The 17,905-nt window shown below is 41.0% G+C and overlaps 1 protein-coding gene across 1 annotated transcript; it reads right to left on the reverse strand.

The window, feature by feature from the left end:
- Positions 1-463: 463 nt before the first annotated feature.
- On the reverse strand, positions 464-16,985 carry C7H12orf57 (chromosome 7 C12orf57 homolog). The gene is made up of 3 exons (XM_069243050.1): positions 16,672-16,985; positions 2,053-2,229; positions 464-846 (listed from the first exon to the last, which is right to left on the reverse strand). Exons 1-3 carry the CDS (start codon positions 16,745-16,747, stop codon positions 704-706), a joined length of 396 nt encoding a protein of 131 aa, XP_069099151.1. The 5' UTR covers positions 16,748-16,985; the 3' UTR covers positions 464-703.
- Positions 16,986-17,905: the final 920 nt, after the last annotated feature.

Raw genomic sequence — 17,905 nt, forward strand, 5'->3', positions numbered from 1 at the left:
ATATCTTAAGAGACTCAATTCATCCTTTGTATCAACATACTTGGTAAAGGTGTCCTTGCCAGGCTGCTGGAGACCACTCAAAGCTGGGGGTCCTCAGCCAGAGAGCCTCTTACCACCTAGTATGCCTGCTGCAGAGGACTAAAGGGCCCCCACATTTACCGATAACTCTCAACAGGCCTTTAGAGACTCACTTTTGCACCTTGTAAGCAGTTGAAGGAGTAGGCATGCACATGAATATATGAAAGCCATACTGCGGAGCGCCTCCCAATCTGATTAAGAACTGTCCCTGAACTCTCCATGCTGCGTAATGACAGACAGCCTAGCCGTTAATAGCACTAGGCTATTCAGCCAAATCTCCTCGTTAACGTTTCTGTGGTTGGTGAACAACAATCCCGACATGGCTCAAAGTTTGAAGATCATACTTTGTACTTGAAAGAACCAAGGGAATATCTTGACAGAGGTGCACATCTGATAATGTTTTAATATTTTAGAATATTACACAAATAGTAAAAATATAAAAACCACAGCAAATCAAGAAACAGCCAAACACTCCAGTTCTGCCCATGTTAAAAGAATGGTCCAATTCCAGCACATGTGCCGTGAAGTAGTTTGATAGGTGACAAGTAAGAGTCCATGTGACAGCCTTCAGTACATATCACGTCCGCTTTTAAGCACTAGACATAAGTGTTAGCTGTCCGTTGTTTCATGATGTAGAAATGGCAGTGCCTCCTTGAGGGGGCACCGTCATAGGTGGCAGGAACATAGACTTTAGTTTTCCAGACATAGCTCCGATCTCGGGGTCTTGGGACTCATAGGACTTGATCAAACGAGCAAACTTCAAGACACCTACAAAAAGGGACACAGAAACAAACAAAAGGAGCCAGTGAGAGTGCTTGGTGGTGGGAATCTGCCATAAAAGAGCATTTTCAATTGACCGGCCTATCTCTTGTTCCTTCTGAAAAGCTGCTTCTGGTGTAGCAGAGGCAGTCAAAACTGAATTCCTCAGTACACAATAGGTGCAGTACACGCAACAGGAGTGTTCACAAATAAACAGGTACAACACTGGCAGCAGAGGTGCATGGTTTCACAAAAACACAGTACGAACAGCATGGCAAACCTCAGTCAAATACAAGAAAAACCTGATTTGCACTTATTTGCTAAATCCATGCAAAATCGCTTCTAACGTCTCTCAGAACTGAAATAAATTACCATTCTAACACATACAATACAATACTGGGGAGGAGAGGCTTGATACCAAGATAAGGAGATATTACGAAGGAAGACATTTTGGGAATGCATGTTTAGTAGTCTTTATTTACGCAATCAATAGTTAGGCATGGGGAACCATCTCAAGCTTCCCACAAGAGAGATCATCTTGCTCAGTAATCTAGACGCTGCTTACAGTCCCAAGGTGCCTGCCGAAAGCCACTGCTGGTCCAGTCACTTCCCCGAGACTTAGTGTAAACTCTTCAGTACAGGTCACTGTCTATATGACTTCAAGTGAGTCCATTCACACTACTGTACATTAGTTACAATGCAACCACTTCATTTGTGACCTCAATAACACCACTCCTTCCCCACCACGTCATCCAGTGCCTTGGTTTAGACCAGTCTCTAAAGCCAACAAAATCTTTCTGTGCCTCAGTCAAAAAAAGGGGTTTGTGTGAAGTTGGGTGAGTCCCATTTCTTCCTAGCCCTGACTTTGTGATCCCAGAGATGTCCCTTCATCTCAGTCTGACCACAACTTTGCAACACACTCTTGTGACTTAGTTAATCCTCTTCCCTGCCAGGTTGCAGTCCAACAGCAGTTCTGCAACTAACTTTGACAGATGTTGGTCGTGGACCTCATCTCCAACAAGGACTACTGGTGAGGCATGGGAAAGGTCTCTTGAGGATCTCATGCCCTGCTTTATAGTATGGATCTGCAGCAAACACTGTGTGACACCTTAGACATTTCTTCAGATTCACATACATTAATTTAACCCAACTCTAGGTCTGCGCACTGACTCTCTGGACCGTCTGCATGACCCTCAAGCTCTCTCAACCACTTACCTTCACCATCATTGCTGAAGCCATAGGCCTTGATTACCTCCTGCTGGATCTGGGTAGCTACGGGCAACACAAACTGGAGCATCTTCCCCATGTCATTGCAGGCATTGTCGCGTGCCTCGTCCATGCGCAGGGTGTTCTCTGGGGAACTGAAGGCCTTCATCACCTCCACAAGGACCACTGCAAAGCAGGGATAAAGATAAAAAAAAATTAAAAAATTAAAAATCGAGTAAAGGTACAATCTGAAGATCATATTGTCAGTAGGTAAAGTGCAGGCAGGGAAATGGCAGAATGGAGGATCTGGGAGGCCTTACCTGCAACCTATCAATAAGGAGCATCCAGTCAACTGCACAGACAAAACTCACTGGCATCAAACGTGAGATTGTACACAGGTTGCTGACATCACAGTTTGGCTTTAGCAGAGCCTGATAAAGTTACTGGTAAACTTTAATAGATCTAGTGTTCATCGTTGAGCAGATCAGATTTAATAGCGCTCTAGGACATCGATTTTAACAGGGTTCAATAAGCTCACAGCAAAGTTTAAAAGTTATAGCTATGACATTGTTTAGGCTTGTATGTAGTACTGATCTGACACAGGCGGTCAGCTCCTCTCTACATAACCTCTGTCCAAGAGATAATATCCCTGAACCGTTGCCCCCTCATTGCCAGATACACAGATGTCACACCTCCGAAGCGAGTAACGCCATAAACCATGATTCCACCCATGAAAATTTCAAGTCCATCCACCAGACACAAATAATCTGTTCCCTCCCTAAACAACTGTTATCCTCCTCCTCCCATGTTGTATTTTACTTGTTGTGTCCATTGACCTCCACTCGGGCCTTTCAAAAATGTGTCTCATATGCGCATCTTCCTCTTCTAGACTCATCTACTACTTCATTACAATGGTAGATCCACAATATAGATTCATTCCAAATATTGTAAAACCAACACCGTTCTCAAGAACGAGCATTACATCTTCACTCGCTCAGCACACATGGCTCACAACTCTTGAAGAGTTTGTTTCCTCTCGAACAGATGAATAACTAATATACCTGCCCCCATCCTCTTATGCCCCCAAAGGGAAACTAGCCAAGTCATTGTCATTGCACTGTTCCGCCCCTTAGTCATTGTACTTCACCCCCAGTCAAAAAGTGGAGTCTTAATCAAAGACGTTGACAGCATCTTGGCCTCATCACCATCCCACCAACCCTCCTGACAATTTAGAAGTCATTAAAAAAAAAATGCAAAATTAACTTCTATCACATTCGCTCACTCAATCACTCACACGTGCTCTTGCCTAATCAACAACCAGTCAACTCCTGCCCATGGCCTAGCCACGCATGTTAATCTCTCCACTTTCCTCCCCGCCCCCCCAGCTGCTGCAACTGACACTAATCAAAAAGGAAAACAATCTGTTGGATCTATCCCTGCATTCCTTGACTAAATCCACCATGTGTACTTCAACACTCATCAGTCCTAAACATACCTTTCATGACTTCTCTCACCCTTCAGCTCTATCCTCTCATGTTTTTGCTTCTTATAAACCCCCACTCGTGCACTATCCTCCAAATCAATTTCACCTGCTTTGTTCTCAAGGGCTGCTTTCGTAACTTGCTTCCGAGTTTTCCCACAGCCCAAATTATCCATCCTTATCGAAAAATCCTTTCAATTCTTCATTGTGTTCCTGCCTCTTCTTTTCACTCTAACTTCTCATTATGTACTTTATCAATTGTGACATTTTGCACACCTTCCGATAGTTAACATATCACAGATCTTAGATACAATGTTTTCCTGTTCTCTTTATAGAGATGTCTCCAGCGCCAGTTTAACTGTAAAGAGTACTGGGACCTAGCTATGCATTATGTTATATAACACGCATCTGCAATGCAATTGGTCACGCAGCTGTGAAAGTTAGAGCTCTTGGAGTTGAAAACAGCATTTTTTTTTAAACTTTTGTTTTTTGTATGCAGTGGAGTGAGGATATTTGCATAGCGCTACTGCCATTCGTATCACCTTGCGGTACTGAAGAACCAGAAAATGGGAAATAAGCGACGAGGGAGAGGAGACAAAAGTAATATGCTGGCTGAAAAAAAAAAGTAAGTAATAACACCCTGGAAAAAGCAAGCACTCAGAAAATGCAGAATTAAGTAAAGCATGTGAAATATAAGCAGGAACAACATGGTTACCTTAACCCTTTAAGACTTATAATATAGTGGCTGAAAAAAACCTGCAACATTTACCGTTCTAATGGGCACAAAGCAGGGAAAGGGTGCAGTTTCACATACTGTCCCTAGGTGTCCCTTGGGACCTCTTTTGGCCACATAAGGTATTGCACCCTGCAATCGTGAATTGGATACACCCCCAGTGACTTTTGGGTGCCGGGCAGAAAAATTAAGCACATCGCTCGTTTTGTGAAAAGTTATATGCTGTGCATTAAGGTTAAGCAGGAGGGGAGACAAGAGTAATATGACGGCTGAAAAACAGTAAGTAACAACATCCTGGAAAAAGCAAACACTCAGAGAGAATGCTACATTAGGCAAAGCACGTGAAAGGTGCTTGGTTATGTTAAAGCTTTTACAGTTATAATATGCTGGCTGAAAAAAACCTGCATTTACCGTTCTAATGTGCACGAAGCAGGGAAAGGGTGCAGTACCAAAGGCTGTCACTAGGTGTCCCTTGGGACCTCTTTTGGTCACATAAGGTACTATTGTAAGGCGACACCAACACAGAAAAAAAGTGAGGTTTTTTTCCACTGGAATTTAACAATCAAGTGATTTACTTTGTAAAACGCCCTGTTCCTGAAATTGTTAAATCCTTTAAATAAAAAATAAAAAAAACACACAGTAGAGTTTATTTGCAAAATGCCAAAATAAAAATAAAAACAGCAACATTGTTAAAAAAGCAATTCGGATTAAAACACACAACCCATTCAGGAAGTTCTAAGCACAGCAACATAAATTTTGAAAAAATGGCATAGTGAGCTGAAAATGCCATGTAAAAAATGTATGAAATGAAGCTGCGCGAGAAACTGTTACATTTCCATCAGTGTTTAGGTTGTAAACAGTGCCGGCTGTGGGCGGTGCAACAGGTGCCAACACACAGGGTGTTAACTTCAGGTGGGGGTGCAGTTTTTTTGTATTATAATTTTAAAAGAACCTGCTGTTGGGGTTTCTTGCCACCAGCTATATTCAGGCAACAATAAAAATGTCAACATAACTGTGATTAATTTTCTTTCTGGTGAGAGATTGTGAATCTGTCTAGTAGAAGTTTTGAGTTTATCGTAAGGTGGCACAGAAGGTTAATACATAAATTATAAAATAAAGCAAATCAGAGAAAAACACACATAGAAGATGATTACTGTGTCGGAACTGTAACAACGTGAGCACTAAACGACTAGGAATTCCTTCAATATAAGCACAAAATCTGAAACCCGGCGAAAAGAAAACATTCCAAAACCAATAACAGAACTGTGCGAATTGTGTATTTAAACTAAATAAACAATACAAGTAAAATGAGCCAACATTTGTAATCTTAAGCAAAATAAACAGTCATAAAAGCAAATGGCTGAAAAAAACCAGGTGCATTTACTGTTCTAATGTGCACGAAGCAGGGAAAGGGTGCAGTACCACAGGCTGTCCCTAGGTGTCTCCTGGGTCCTATTTTGGTCACATAAGGTCCTGCACCCTGCAATCATGAACTGAACACATCCCCAATGACTTTTGGGCGCTGTGCTGAAAAATGAAGCACAGCGCCCGTTTTGTGCAAGTTTTTATGATGTGCCTTCAGATTATGAGGGAGGGGAGACAACAGTAATATGCTGGCTGGAAAAAGCAAACACTCAGAGAATGCTAGAGTAAGTAAAGCATGTCAAATGTAAACAGGAACAACATGGTTACGTTAGCTGAGAGCAAGAATGCTGTCGAAATGCAAAGGGAGCTTCACCGAACATGAGCAGGAAACCAAGATAAAAAAAATCCCAAAGAACAGATAAGCATGACAAAGCGTAATTATACAGTAGTAAGTCCCTGCTTCCAAAGAGAACAAGCATTTGCAATGCAATGGGTCTAGCGTTAGCTCGAGTTAGAGCTATTGGCGTTGTAAATTCCTAACTGGACTTTTCTTGCCACATAAACTGAAAATGAAAAGTAAAACAGTTAACAGAAGACAGCCGATTCAAAGCACCACAGCGGCCATGAGCGGTAAGGAGAGACACAAAAGGAAAAAGAAGTTTGCTCACAGTCAGACGTATCGGTAATCGTGCAATCAGCCATGTAACAGGGTCAGTGTCCAAGGCAGTAACAAATCTGCCCCAAAGAACGGACAAACGCAAAGCATTTACCAATGGTAATAAAGGATTTTTGAAAGGCAATCCCATGAACGTGTTGATAGTGATGGGCGTGCAGTGGGTGTGGTTAAAAGCCCACAGATAGATTACAACAGGTCAGGGCACTTCCATGCTCGACCTAAAAACGGACTGGCTTCTGAAGTACCAGTCGTGAAGTCCTGGACATTTTTATTAAGGTGCTTTTCTGCAAGAATGTTTCCTGTGAATATAAATGCTGCGGAAAATAAGGATTTATTTTTATTTTAAATACATCTTTAAAAAAAAAAAAAAAAATCTAAAAGGGCTCATTGTGTCCTTTCAATGGCAAAATCATATGCAATGCCCCAGCAAGTGTACCCGAGGCTTAGTACCAGCAATGAAAGTGTCCTATGTCTGTTTGGTTATTGTGGTGCATTGGGCTACTCAACCCCGTTACCAATGCCACTGCACGTGTTGCAAGAATGACAGCTACACCTGAAGGCAGTTGCTTACCCAAAGCAACTCCAGTTAGTTTTTGCTATAACTTTAAGCCCTACGCCATATCAAGTTTGGAGGAAATAACTTGTTGTTTTAATTAGTTGTTATACGTGACCCACTGCATCTTTTTATGAATAAATCCTTAAAATTTCAGCTACCATTGGTGACCCAGAGATTCTTCACCTAAGTGTCAACATGAAACGTGTGCATTACACTTAACATTTACCTTTTCTTGCCACATAATTTAGTTTACAAAATTTGAATATGGTCCTACCCTGCCGCATAATTACAATGGGCCATGTTAAGCAAAAATGCGTAGACGTGCTGTTTGAAATTCAATGCTTTCAGCTACTTTCCAAACCAGTGGTGGCGGATGTGAGTTTTTAGACAGAAATGTTCTTGGCTTCCCTCGTGTAGGTTCTAACATACTTTGGAACCAGGATCCACCAGACCGCCCCATTTTAACATCGTCGAGTCTTCATGGCTGTCCTAGTCCCAGGTTTTTGTCAGTGGTGTAGGCATTCAATCTGCTGTCCACCCAGAATGCTTTGCATATGGTATCTACGCCTTGGGCCTTGCATCTCTGCTCCAATGGGAACTGTTTATAGGTTTTCCTGTGGTGTTAGGCTTGTATCTATCTATCTTTACCGCTCATATTTGCATCCTGTGTGTGGAGATCTGGGGACCTCAGTACAACAAGCCACAAGTTAGCTTGTTCTATTGGTAGAAGGCAACAAAGGCTCCTGTGCATTTTGGAGCTCACATTTATATTTAGAACATGTTTTTGCCAACGGAAAAGTCTTACTTTCCCATCAGACACCTCTTCCCCGCACCATAGTTTGAAGGAAGCGTTGAATCCATAGGTGACCTCAATAATTCAGGCCGACCTGCATTCTGGGAAGTCATAACATTTTCACAAACAATACTCTCTTTTCATTGACTCACCCTCTGTCTGTGTACCCATTTGATAGTAACTACACTGAACAGCGATGGGTCACCAATGTAGTTGGTAGCGCAGTGGGTTGAGAGCTTGCTGTGGCGATATCCCTGGATAACATGCATGTGAAATGATGGAATGCTTGCAGGACCAACACAGTTCTCCAGAATTAAACAAATGCCATTGGGTTCAGAATTATTCACTGCCCTATCACCAAAGCGTCTCAGCACCTCACCATGACTAGTAAGAGCTATGTAAATCTACAAAACAGTACAGGAGTATGGGGCAACGCACTGTGTAATTTGGATATATTATTCTCTATGCTATTATGCGTACTATTTAACGCTGGAACACAATTATCAGAGTTCTAATCCTGGCTCATGCACTTGACAAATACTGTGATTCTGGGCCACTCATTGTATTTCCTTGTAACCCAAATCGTGAGTGTCAAAGGTAAATATGCTGTAGGACGGAGTAGTGTGGAATGTAGTATTGTCCCAGCTACACGTTACACCCCATCTGCATCCCACCCTCGTCTCACATCCACAGCTATGTACCAAAGTCCCCATTGGACCCCACCAGCACCCTGCCCTGTGTAAAGCGGCCACATATGTTGTGTGATGCACCAGCTAAAATAAAAATGTTCTATGTTAAAATCTCTGTTACTCTCTGGCGTTGGGTATGTGCTATATCGAAGCTCAACGTTGAAAATTCTAAAAATGATACCATCACTTAACACTGACACAACTGCCATGTTTGTCCTGAAGCCTTCACACTTCCAGCCGTTGTGGAAAAACAAGTTATTAGCCGGCTTAGACGACCGTTTACAGTCGACGACACTGCTATTCACAATACCGTCTTCAGGGGCACAGCGCCATAATTTTACATTCCAAGAGACATGTTTTTTTCAAGAGAGGGTTTGTGTGAACCCTAGGGCCTCGACATGGTCGGAATGACAAAGTCAAGGTTAACGATATTGTCCATGATGCTTATTATCAAGGTTGTTTCCGAGCGCTCACAATTCTGAAATAGAAGTTAACCAAGTAACAATGCGATTCGATGATTGCCCAGCATCACACCATTTTGGAAAAGAGGGGGAAGCAGAGTGTGTAACCGTCGCCAAAGTCAGCAGAGAAGAGCTCAGGGACACTTCGTATCAGTAGTGCTTGGACCAGAAAGGACATCGCCGAGTGGTTTTGTCGCTTGTAGTTCACACCCCTTTTTGGGAAGAGCACCTCGCAATGTGATTCAAGGCGCTGTGGAGCCTCGGGCAATCAGCAGATTTACATTTTAATAAAACTGAACAAGAAAATGTTAAGAAAAACTGACTTTTGGAGTCATCCTTGATAGATCCCATGAAGAATCACAGACCGTTGTTTTGCGGAAGGAATTTTTTTTTTATCGATAGCCGGGCAGCAAAATATGTACGATAAGAGAGGAGACTTCACGTTTAAGAAAAATAAATTTTAAATATATTAGAAAATTGTTGTGCTCATCTGCTAACCCAACACTGAGCACTTGATAGACATATATTTCTGAAATTAAAGGTTTTAGTAACCGCGGGCTTTCTATTTCGTTTTCACATGCTGCAGTGCTATTGTTTCAAAATATTGGTAAAACGTGCTAAAAATAAAATAAACGTATTATTATTAGTGGGAATAATAAATAAAAAATTAAAAGATTTATGACACTTATGATTTTTTTGTAGTCTATGACACAAACTGAAAAACAAAAACGTATATTTGCCAGTAGTTTTATTTTATTACATCGGCTATTAATGGCAAAGTATTCAGTGCACTTAAAGCTCAGCTCTTGTGTTACCTGCATCCCTAAAATTTGTGAAAACATTCGGCAATTTGATGTTTTTATGAAATCCTTATTTTTGTTGAGGTGAGGCCCCATATTAGGGACTACAATCCGCTTTCTGCAATTTGCACAACAAATCATTTTGATTTAAATTTTTGACTCAGCTGTCGAACCTGATAAGTCTTTTACCGGGACGGAACAACATCTCACTTTTTTGCAATAATCCTTCATTTTTGGCCACTACCGCATTCGTACAGCCTCGAAGCACTTTACTGAAAGCTATTATTATTATTAACAATAATAATCCCAATAATAACAACTCACACGTCCTTACTGCAAATACGTATTGCAATTAACGCCTCGCTGGTTGCTTTTTAACACTAGTTTTCATTCATTCACCATGTACATTTTCATTTTAGCTATATCCTTTTTATATAAATATAAGCTATTGAAGACTGTACGGCAGGCTTTATTTTTAAAGCACTTGTAATGTTGACAAAAGTAATGGATCTTGCCATTCGGCACCATGCACTTTTAGTCAGAGCGCTATACAATACAATTAACATACCTTGGAAGTTAGATTTCTAAACAACTTTAAATAAAAAATAATTTAACAAAAAAACAAAAAAAATATACTAATCTTTTCAGAGTTACTGGATTTTCCATAAAGTTTATCCTCCGAAGGAAAGCGCTTTTGACAACAGCCTCTATTGCACAGCTCTCCCACGGACACACTGTCCAATCCTGTACTGCATAGCCCTCCCACACACAACACTCTTATGAAGTTAGCAATGCAGCCTGTGAAGATGTATGGCCCAATAAAGGAAATAAGCAATGCCCTGTGTGGGATGTCATGAGTGCTGGTAGGGAGGGAAAAGAGAGAAAAAAAGAGAACTAGAGAAAGAGAGAGAGAGAAAAAGAAAGAGAAAAAGAGCAAGAGAAAGAAAGAAAATGAGAGCGAGAGAGAGAGACAGAGACAGAAAGAGAGACACTGCAATGCGATGGGAGAGCATGATGTTTGTTTAATAAAATACGCTTATTTTCTGAGCAATCTGTTAAGTAAAATAAGCTTATCTAAGGAGCCTATAAAGGAAATAAGCAATGCCCTGTGTGGGAGGTCATGAGTGCTGGTAGGGAGGGAAAAGAGAGAAAAAAGAGAAAGAGAGAAAAAGAAAGAAAAAGAGCGAGAGAAAGAAAGAGAAAATGAGAGAGGGAGAGAGCGAGACAGAGACAGAAAGAGACACACTGCGATGCGATGGGAGAGCATGATGTTTGTTTAATAAAATACGCTTATTTTCTGAGCAATCTGTTAAGTAAAATAAGCTTATCTTAGGAGCCTACAAAGACTAAAGCCAAAACAAATGTCAGCAACATGGGAGGAATGGAATGCTACAATAAAAATAAAACTGCTGCAATAAAACGCAGGCACCTACCAGCTTAAAACACACACACACACACACACACAGAGAAAGGAGACCACTGAAAAAATGGAAAACAAATCTGTCACAGCAACAGATAGAGAAACAAAGTGGATCTATGCAGTAGAAGGTCACTGCTCCGAAACAGAAAAAGGAGGGAGAAAAAGGCAGAACTGACCACTAGCTAGCAAGAATTTTTAAAGGACACAGCAACCGACCAATAAAATTGCTTTAACCCACAGTATAAGTGTACACCAGGTCGAACGCTAACGCTCAACCTAAAAAGGAGGGACAAAGAGGCATGCCTGACCACTGGCAAGTAAGGATGTTTAAATGACACTGAAACAAACAAATGGAATGGCTTTAAGCCCTCGGAAGTATCAGTATATTAAAAGTATACAAGAGGCTGCATGCTTAGTCTCGATCTAAAAACGTGAAATTTACATCAAAACTCAAATTCACATACTCGTCTGGAGATGGTGAATATTCTACAATCCTACCCACCTTTGTGACGCTCTCACTCTTGAACAATAGCTTTCAATGACCATTATCACCTCTGACTAGATCACAGCCCTGCTAACGACTATCCCAGGCCATCAGTTCCCTATATGCTCTTCAAGGTAGCACAATAATCAAACATATAAATATAACCTCTTCACTGCTGGCTCATAATGTGCACATTTACAAGCATCTTGCTCCTCTCCAGCTCACTTATTCTCACCTCCCCACTATCACTCAAATGGCACAATAAGCTCTCCCTTCGACCAACATCTTCCACAGAACTGATTTCAAGACTCAACATGCCTACCTTTGACCATTTAATTAAACAAACCATTCAGTTTGTCATCCCTTTCTTTATCAATGTACTTCAGCAATCAACTACACCGCCACAGCCTCTCCAACATACCTCTCATCTTCATTCAAGTATTCCCTACCCTCAAAAAAGGTTGTTGTTCAGTCTGGTTAAGTTGATCTCTAAACATGACCTGATTTGACATGATTTCCACCTCTACAAGGACAACATGCAAATCTCACTCTGCTCTCCATTCCTCTCTCACACCCATGGTCGTATCAGAGACTACCTCACAGCTATTTGTAAAACCCTATACATTGTTCTATTGCATTTGATCTAATAGACTCCATTTTTGTTCTCTGTTTAATAAAATTCTAGCCCAGTTATAGGGTATACATGGCCACAGACTTGCCTCTTAGTTCACGAACAGCATTGTCATTAGGGCAGGGACAGGATTGATTCTCAGTTTATGTTTAAAAAGACTCCCTTTTAATAAATATAATATTAAAGCATGTTGTAGTAGGGCACTGTCATTTATAGACAGCACATTTCCATAGTAATGGACACAAACTTTCCCACTGACATGCAGTTTTATTGATAACAATATTTAACGAACAAACAATAATAAGCGTACAAAAAATACAATATGGAAATTGTGTTTTAGAAAATATTTATCATTAGTACATACCCCTGTAAAATATTCGATTTATTTGATCCTATTAAAATATTTGTTTTCATCACAACTTCAGGATTACAAAAAAGTACTTGCATGACTCCTGAAATATATATTGAAATATTTGTACAGTTAATTTACAAACTATTTAAATGCTGTGTTAGAAAATAATAACATCTTACACCCCAGCAAGTTGACTATCTGACAATCGTCAACTTTACTTTTCTTTTGTATTTTTTTGTAGAATTTTGTAAGCACCAATCTCCATGTTAAAATAAGCAGCAATTTGTAAGAGGACATAAAATGACATCTGACCTCTGTCCTTGAATGCACATCAAATGAGAGAAGATAAGACGTAAAGGTATCTTTATTGCTCATTCACTTTCTGACTGAGCATAACACCTGTTCTTTGTAGTTTGAGCTCCCTGACCAGACCAGCAAGTGGGCAATAAAAAAAGCTTGCCCTGATAAAATCGGACTCAACAAAGCGAGTGGGCGAGTAGATTTCTTGAGGCTTGCAGACTACCTATACCTAAGGCATAAAATCTAATGATTAAAGATCACAATGGATGCCTTCAATCCACAAATTGTCCCCATCTCAAAAACAAGCAATATAGGGCAATCCAGCAACCTACAGAATGAACTTCCATAGCTATAACTGTAATTTATCAAATTCCACCAAACCACATCACAACAATGTATTTCCACCACCACAAGAGAAGACCAAAAACTGTCTGTCTCAGTTTGACAAACAACACTGCACATATAGTAAGATGCATTCCAAATTCTACTCAAAGCAGCAGTGCCTTCGCTGCCAGAAATAAAATCAGTATGGTTTTTGTGCACATATCTACAAGACTTATTAAAAATTCATCTAGGACTGGTAATCCCCTGAGCTTTAAAAACAACATCTTGAAACTAGCGAGAATTTGCAGAAGTAAGTGCATGAATGTCTATGATGTGAAGTCTTAAGCAATCGAGAGCACATCAATTCCAAAACACTAATTAGGAGAATCTACTTAATATGGGTAACCAGATGCAAGAGTTCTCCAAGTACGCCAGTCATCCACGCCAGTTATACTATCAAAAAGGAGAACACATTAATTCCTAGGATACCATAAAATGAAAACTAGCAGCCCATGACACATTCTTTCACAATTCAAAGGGGGTGGGGGTGGGGCTTGTCCCCGGGTACCTTTAGCCAAACATAAGGCAGCCTTAAAATAGCTGTATATCATCACCCAAAGGCTAAAAGTTTCTAGATGTATGACATCATGAAGCAGCATCAACTGAATTCAATTGCATCACAGGGAACCTTTAACAATGCTCAGTGTCAACTTTAACTACCCGTAACATAACAGTGTAGCTTCAATTAGAGTTCTAAGACATCACATGGTACACCTTTATCACTGCTTAGTGACATCAGCACACAACATTAATAATACAGTAGTTTCAAAGTGCAGTTTCAATAAGGTTCGATTACATCACAAGAAAGTTTCACAGCTCTAGATGAAATTAAAACGCCAAAAACAGGAACATGACTGCAGAGCTCCAATGGAGGCTTATGACGTCTCAATGATTTTTCAACTGTATTTTATGAAATCAGCGTACCTATTTTACCACCACACATGGAGAAAAGTGGACTGCATTATTTGCTCAGTAAAATGAAAAATTACAACATCAATAAATAACAATAAAATTGATAACCTGGTTGAGCAAAGTTTTTGGCAGCATCACGGAGCACATCCAACACTGAGATCATTTACTGAAGTTTAATGAGAAGTTTCAAAGTCATACCATAAAGCACTGTGAGGGGTACCACCTAAGGGCAGCGCTCAGTAAAAGTTAAGCAAACATAGTGAAAACCATAAACTGCTCACTTGTCTCTCATACTTAATCATTCACCGCACAGCCTCACAATAACCCCATCTCTGATCTTCGTGCATAGCATGGAAACACTTCCCACATACAATTAAAAAAAAAAAAAAGTCAACAATCTTTCAACCTCACACCCTAAAAGGTGCAGCATGCTATCTATGTGGGCAAGCTCTTCAGCGCCACATATAGAAGCACTATATAAATTTAGCAATACATTTCGAGTGGACAACACTGAGGGGGGTAATGGATAAATTTTTCTGCTGCCCCATCCATTCATAACTTAGGACAAAAGCTCATAAAGCTGAGAACATCCTGGAATACTTGTTAAGAATGACTGTTGTCAGTCAGTCGGCCCGCCGAGCTCTAAAATCGCTTCATTGGCTACCGGTGGACCAAAGGATCAATTTAAATTTCTGCCTTGCATGCAGATCTTTTACCCGCATGAAACCCAAGACTGGGCATTCATGGATTAATCCTTGAAATCTATTACGGTCTCTATGTTTCTCTAACGCCTACTTAGTAAGAGTCCCTGTTGTTAACTGAACCAGGAGAGGTGGTCGTTCCTTCCAGTACAATGTTTCCAAGTTTTGGAACTCTATGCCTACGCATCTTCCCCCACCTCGGATTTCCACACAAGGTGCAAGCTACTATCTCGCTTGTACTATCCAAACTGGATTATGCCAATAGCCTCTACCATGGATCATCTCTATCTGTTATGAAAAAACTACAACGTATCCAGAATTCCACAGCCAGGCTACTACTACATATAAAGCCGCAAGCCCACATCTCCCCTGCCTTGAGAGCACTACACTGGTTACCCGTTGCCAGAAGATGCACTTTCAAGCTGCTTTGTATCACCCACAAAGCTATACATGGAACAGGACCGCTTTTTATCAGAAAGAAAATTACCAAATACATCCAACAAAGAACCCTCCGCTCAAGATTGGCACCCCGCCTTAGAACACCACCATACAAGAAAAAGACTATAGATGGTACATCCTTCTCCGTCCAAACAGCCTAACTATGGAATTCATTACCCCCAACTATAAGAGCCACAGATAACTTTCTTGTCTTCAGAAAACTACTCAAGAGTTGGCTCTTTCCTTCATAACCACCTTTTTCAAACAACTATGAACTGCATATGCCTATGTGGATAAATATCTTTTTCAGATTATATGTATATTTCTATTTATTTATAGTTTCTTTGGAAAATATGTATTGCTACTATGTCATAACAATAAAATACACACACACTCTTTAAACCTGTCTAAGTATTTTTTTACCCATGATTCTAATTATGTATTGTATGTGTGTGTATATATATATATATATATATATATATATATATATATATATATATGTATATGTTGTTTCTGTGCTTGGCATGTTCGTGTATCATTGCATGGCTCCTGGTTGGGTTGTTATACTAGATATCTATGAATTCCTGCTCTCATCTTATCACACTTATCTACTCATCACTCTTATGTCATGTCTCTATCCTCCATTCTCACTCTGACTCATCCCAAATCCCTTCTACCACTTTCATCTCCTAAATATCTCTGCCTAAGCTCTTCCCTCAACTTCCACATCTAACTCACCAAACCTCACTCTACCTCTGTGACCTCCCACACAACCCTACTAAATTCTCCTGCATTCATCTCACCCTGCTACTATGCTCTCCCTAACCCTTCCACATACTCTTCCCCCTCCACCCCCGTTTACTCATCCAAAACCTTTGGGTTGAGTAAATGAAGGATATACTCCCAATTAACACTTCTGGATTTCTTTCCTCCTCCACCCCTCCATTACTCCAGTCAATCTAACTAACAAACTCTCATATCCGCGGCTCAAATTAACTCATAATAATACTAAAACTATACTCATTATTTAACGATACTAATCCATCACTTATTCTTGTTGGGTTCCGGAGTAGCGTGCTACTCATCGAAAAGCACTTTGACGCCTCGTCAGGGGTAGTAAGCGCTATATAAATACGATTACAATACAATACAATACTCCTCTGAGGGCCTCTTAATCGGTAATGTCATTCCGAAAACAGCTCAAGACTTGGTTAATTGCACAATCCTTCTGACTTCTTTGTTAAGGAGGGGGGGGGGGCTTTTGCCTTTCTGTTTTTTTGTTTAAGGCTCGCTACACTATAGCGCTGGGATGCCCCACGGTAGCCATGCGCATTATAAGTGCCTAATAATAATAATTGTCCAATTTACGGTGTCCGCTCCGCCCTGGTATACATCAGAGGTGGCAGCAACCCCAAGACAGACCTCTGCTTGCCTTATTCATGCCCACACATACCTTTGGCCTGTTCCACCGTCAGAGTCACCGTCTGCGCCGAGCCCGCCGATGTCATCTGCCTCTGCAGGCTGGACATGCTGCCGCTGCCCGGGGGCGAACCCTCGATCGAGGTAAACCCCCTCTTTTGTCCCTCAATTCGTTAATACACGTGAGGCTCCACTCCGGCTATCTCACCCCCTGCCTTATTTTGTGCCACAATAAACTGCAGCGCGTTTCCCTCTTCCAGGGACGTTTTGAGCAATAACGGCCGTTATTCGGTTTATCTCTGTAGTCCGTAAACCCATCTATTCCCACTACTTTCGTTTTCCCTGATTGGCTGTTCTTACGCTGCCGACGAGTGGCGCTGCGGCGTTCGGAGAGGGGCGGCTCCCGACTGTGCGCGAGGAGACTCCCCTCACACTGCCCCCTGCAGGCAGGTGTCCCACTCGCACCCAAGGGCGTGTCACGCCAACGCATCTAGCGACTTTCACTTCCCTGCTATTTTACTGAGTAATTATTACGGTTGCATATTTCTTCATGAACAATAGCAAATGTCTGTAAAATTATTATATCACCTCTGAAGAAAAACTGTGGTTTCTTATAGCAGAAATATCATTCAGTTAAACAAATCTCAAGATAACATAATTGAACGGCTTCTCCTGTGCAATTCGTTGCACCATCTCAAAATGCCTATACATTTATCCACGCGACGCATCCTAAAAGATGGTGGTCAGGAGATTTGGACGGGGGAGCGTCAAGAGTCAGTACAGTACACCGGCAGAACTACGGCAGGCAATAGTCTGCTTTTTATTTCCATCACAGCGCACCTGGCGAGTCCGCCATCTTTGAAGTCTTCGCATGAGTTGACAACTATAGTGATTGCTCCGTGCCTCTTGCTATACCAGCCTGATGTCCGTGGCAAACTAACTGGATTATAGATATATGAGCCAACATATGTAAAGGGGGCAATTTTTTATGGGGCAGAAAACGCAATTAAAGACAGTTTGGCTTCAAAAAGTGGAAGTCTCCTGTCCGAATCTGATCTTTTAACATATAGGCATAGCTTATTTCCATATTTGTGCTAAAAGACTATGAAATCAAATGAAAAACAACATGTTTAAAGCGCAACATGTAACAAAATGCAATTGGGATGGTGGCCCATCTAACTGTTAATCAAGCCTTGGCGGCGGCCTTGAAGTCTATTACAGCTCAGTTGGAGCTGTTTGCTAAGCAGCATGGATACACCCAGCCGGCT

Source organism: Pleurodeles waltl, chromosome 7, assembly GCF_031143425.1.
Source record: "Pleurodeles waltl isolate 20211129_DDA chromosome 7, aPleWal1.hap1.20221129, whole genome shotgun sequence".
Lineage (NCBI taxonomy): Eukaryota > Metazoa > Chordata > Amphibia > Caudata > Salamandridae > Pleurodeles > Pleurodeles waltl.

Coding starts and splice junctions, on each gene's coding strand:
- C7H12orf57 (XM_069243050.1), bottom strand. CDS start 16,747: ATGTCCAGCCTGCAGAGGCAGATGACATCGGCGGGCTCGGCGCAGACG. Junction 2,230..16,671: donor GACGGTGGAACAGGCCAAAG/GTATGTGTGGGC, acceptor CCTGCTTTGCAG/TGGTCCTTGTGGAGGTGATG. Junction 847..2,052: donor CTTCAGCAATGATGGTGAAG/GTAAGTGGTTGA, acceptor CCCTTTTTGTAG/GTGTCTTGAAGTTTGCTCGT.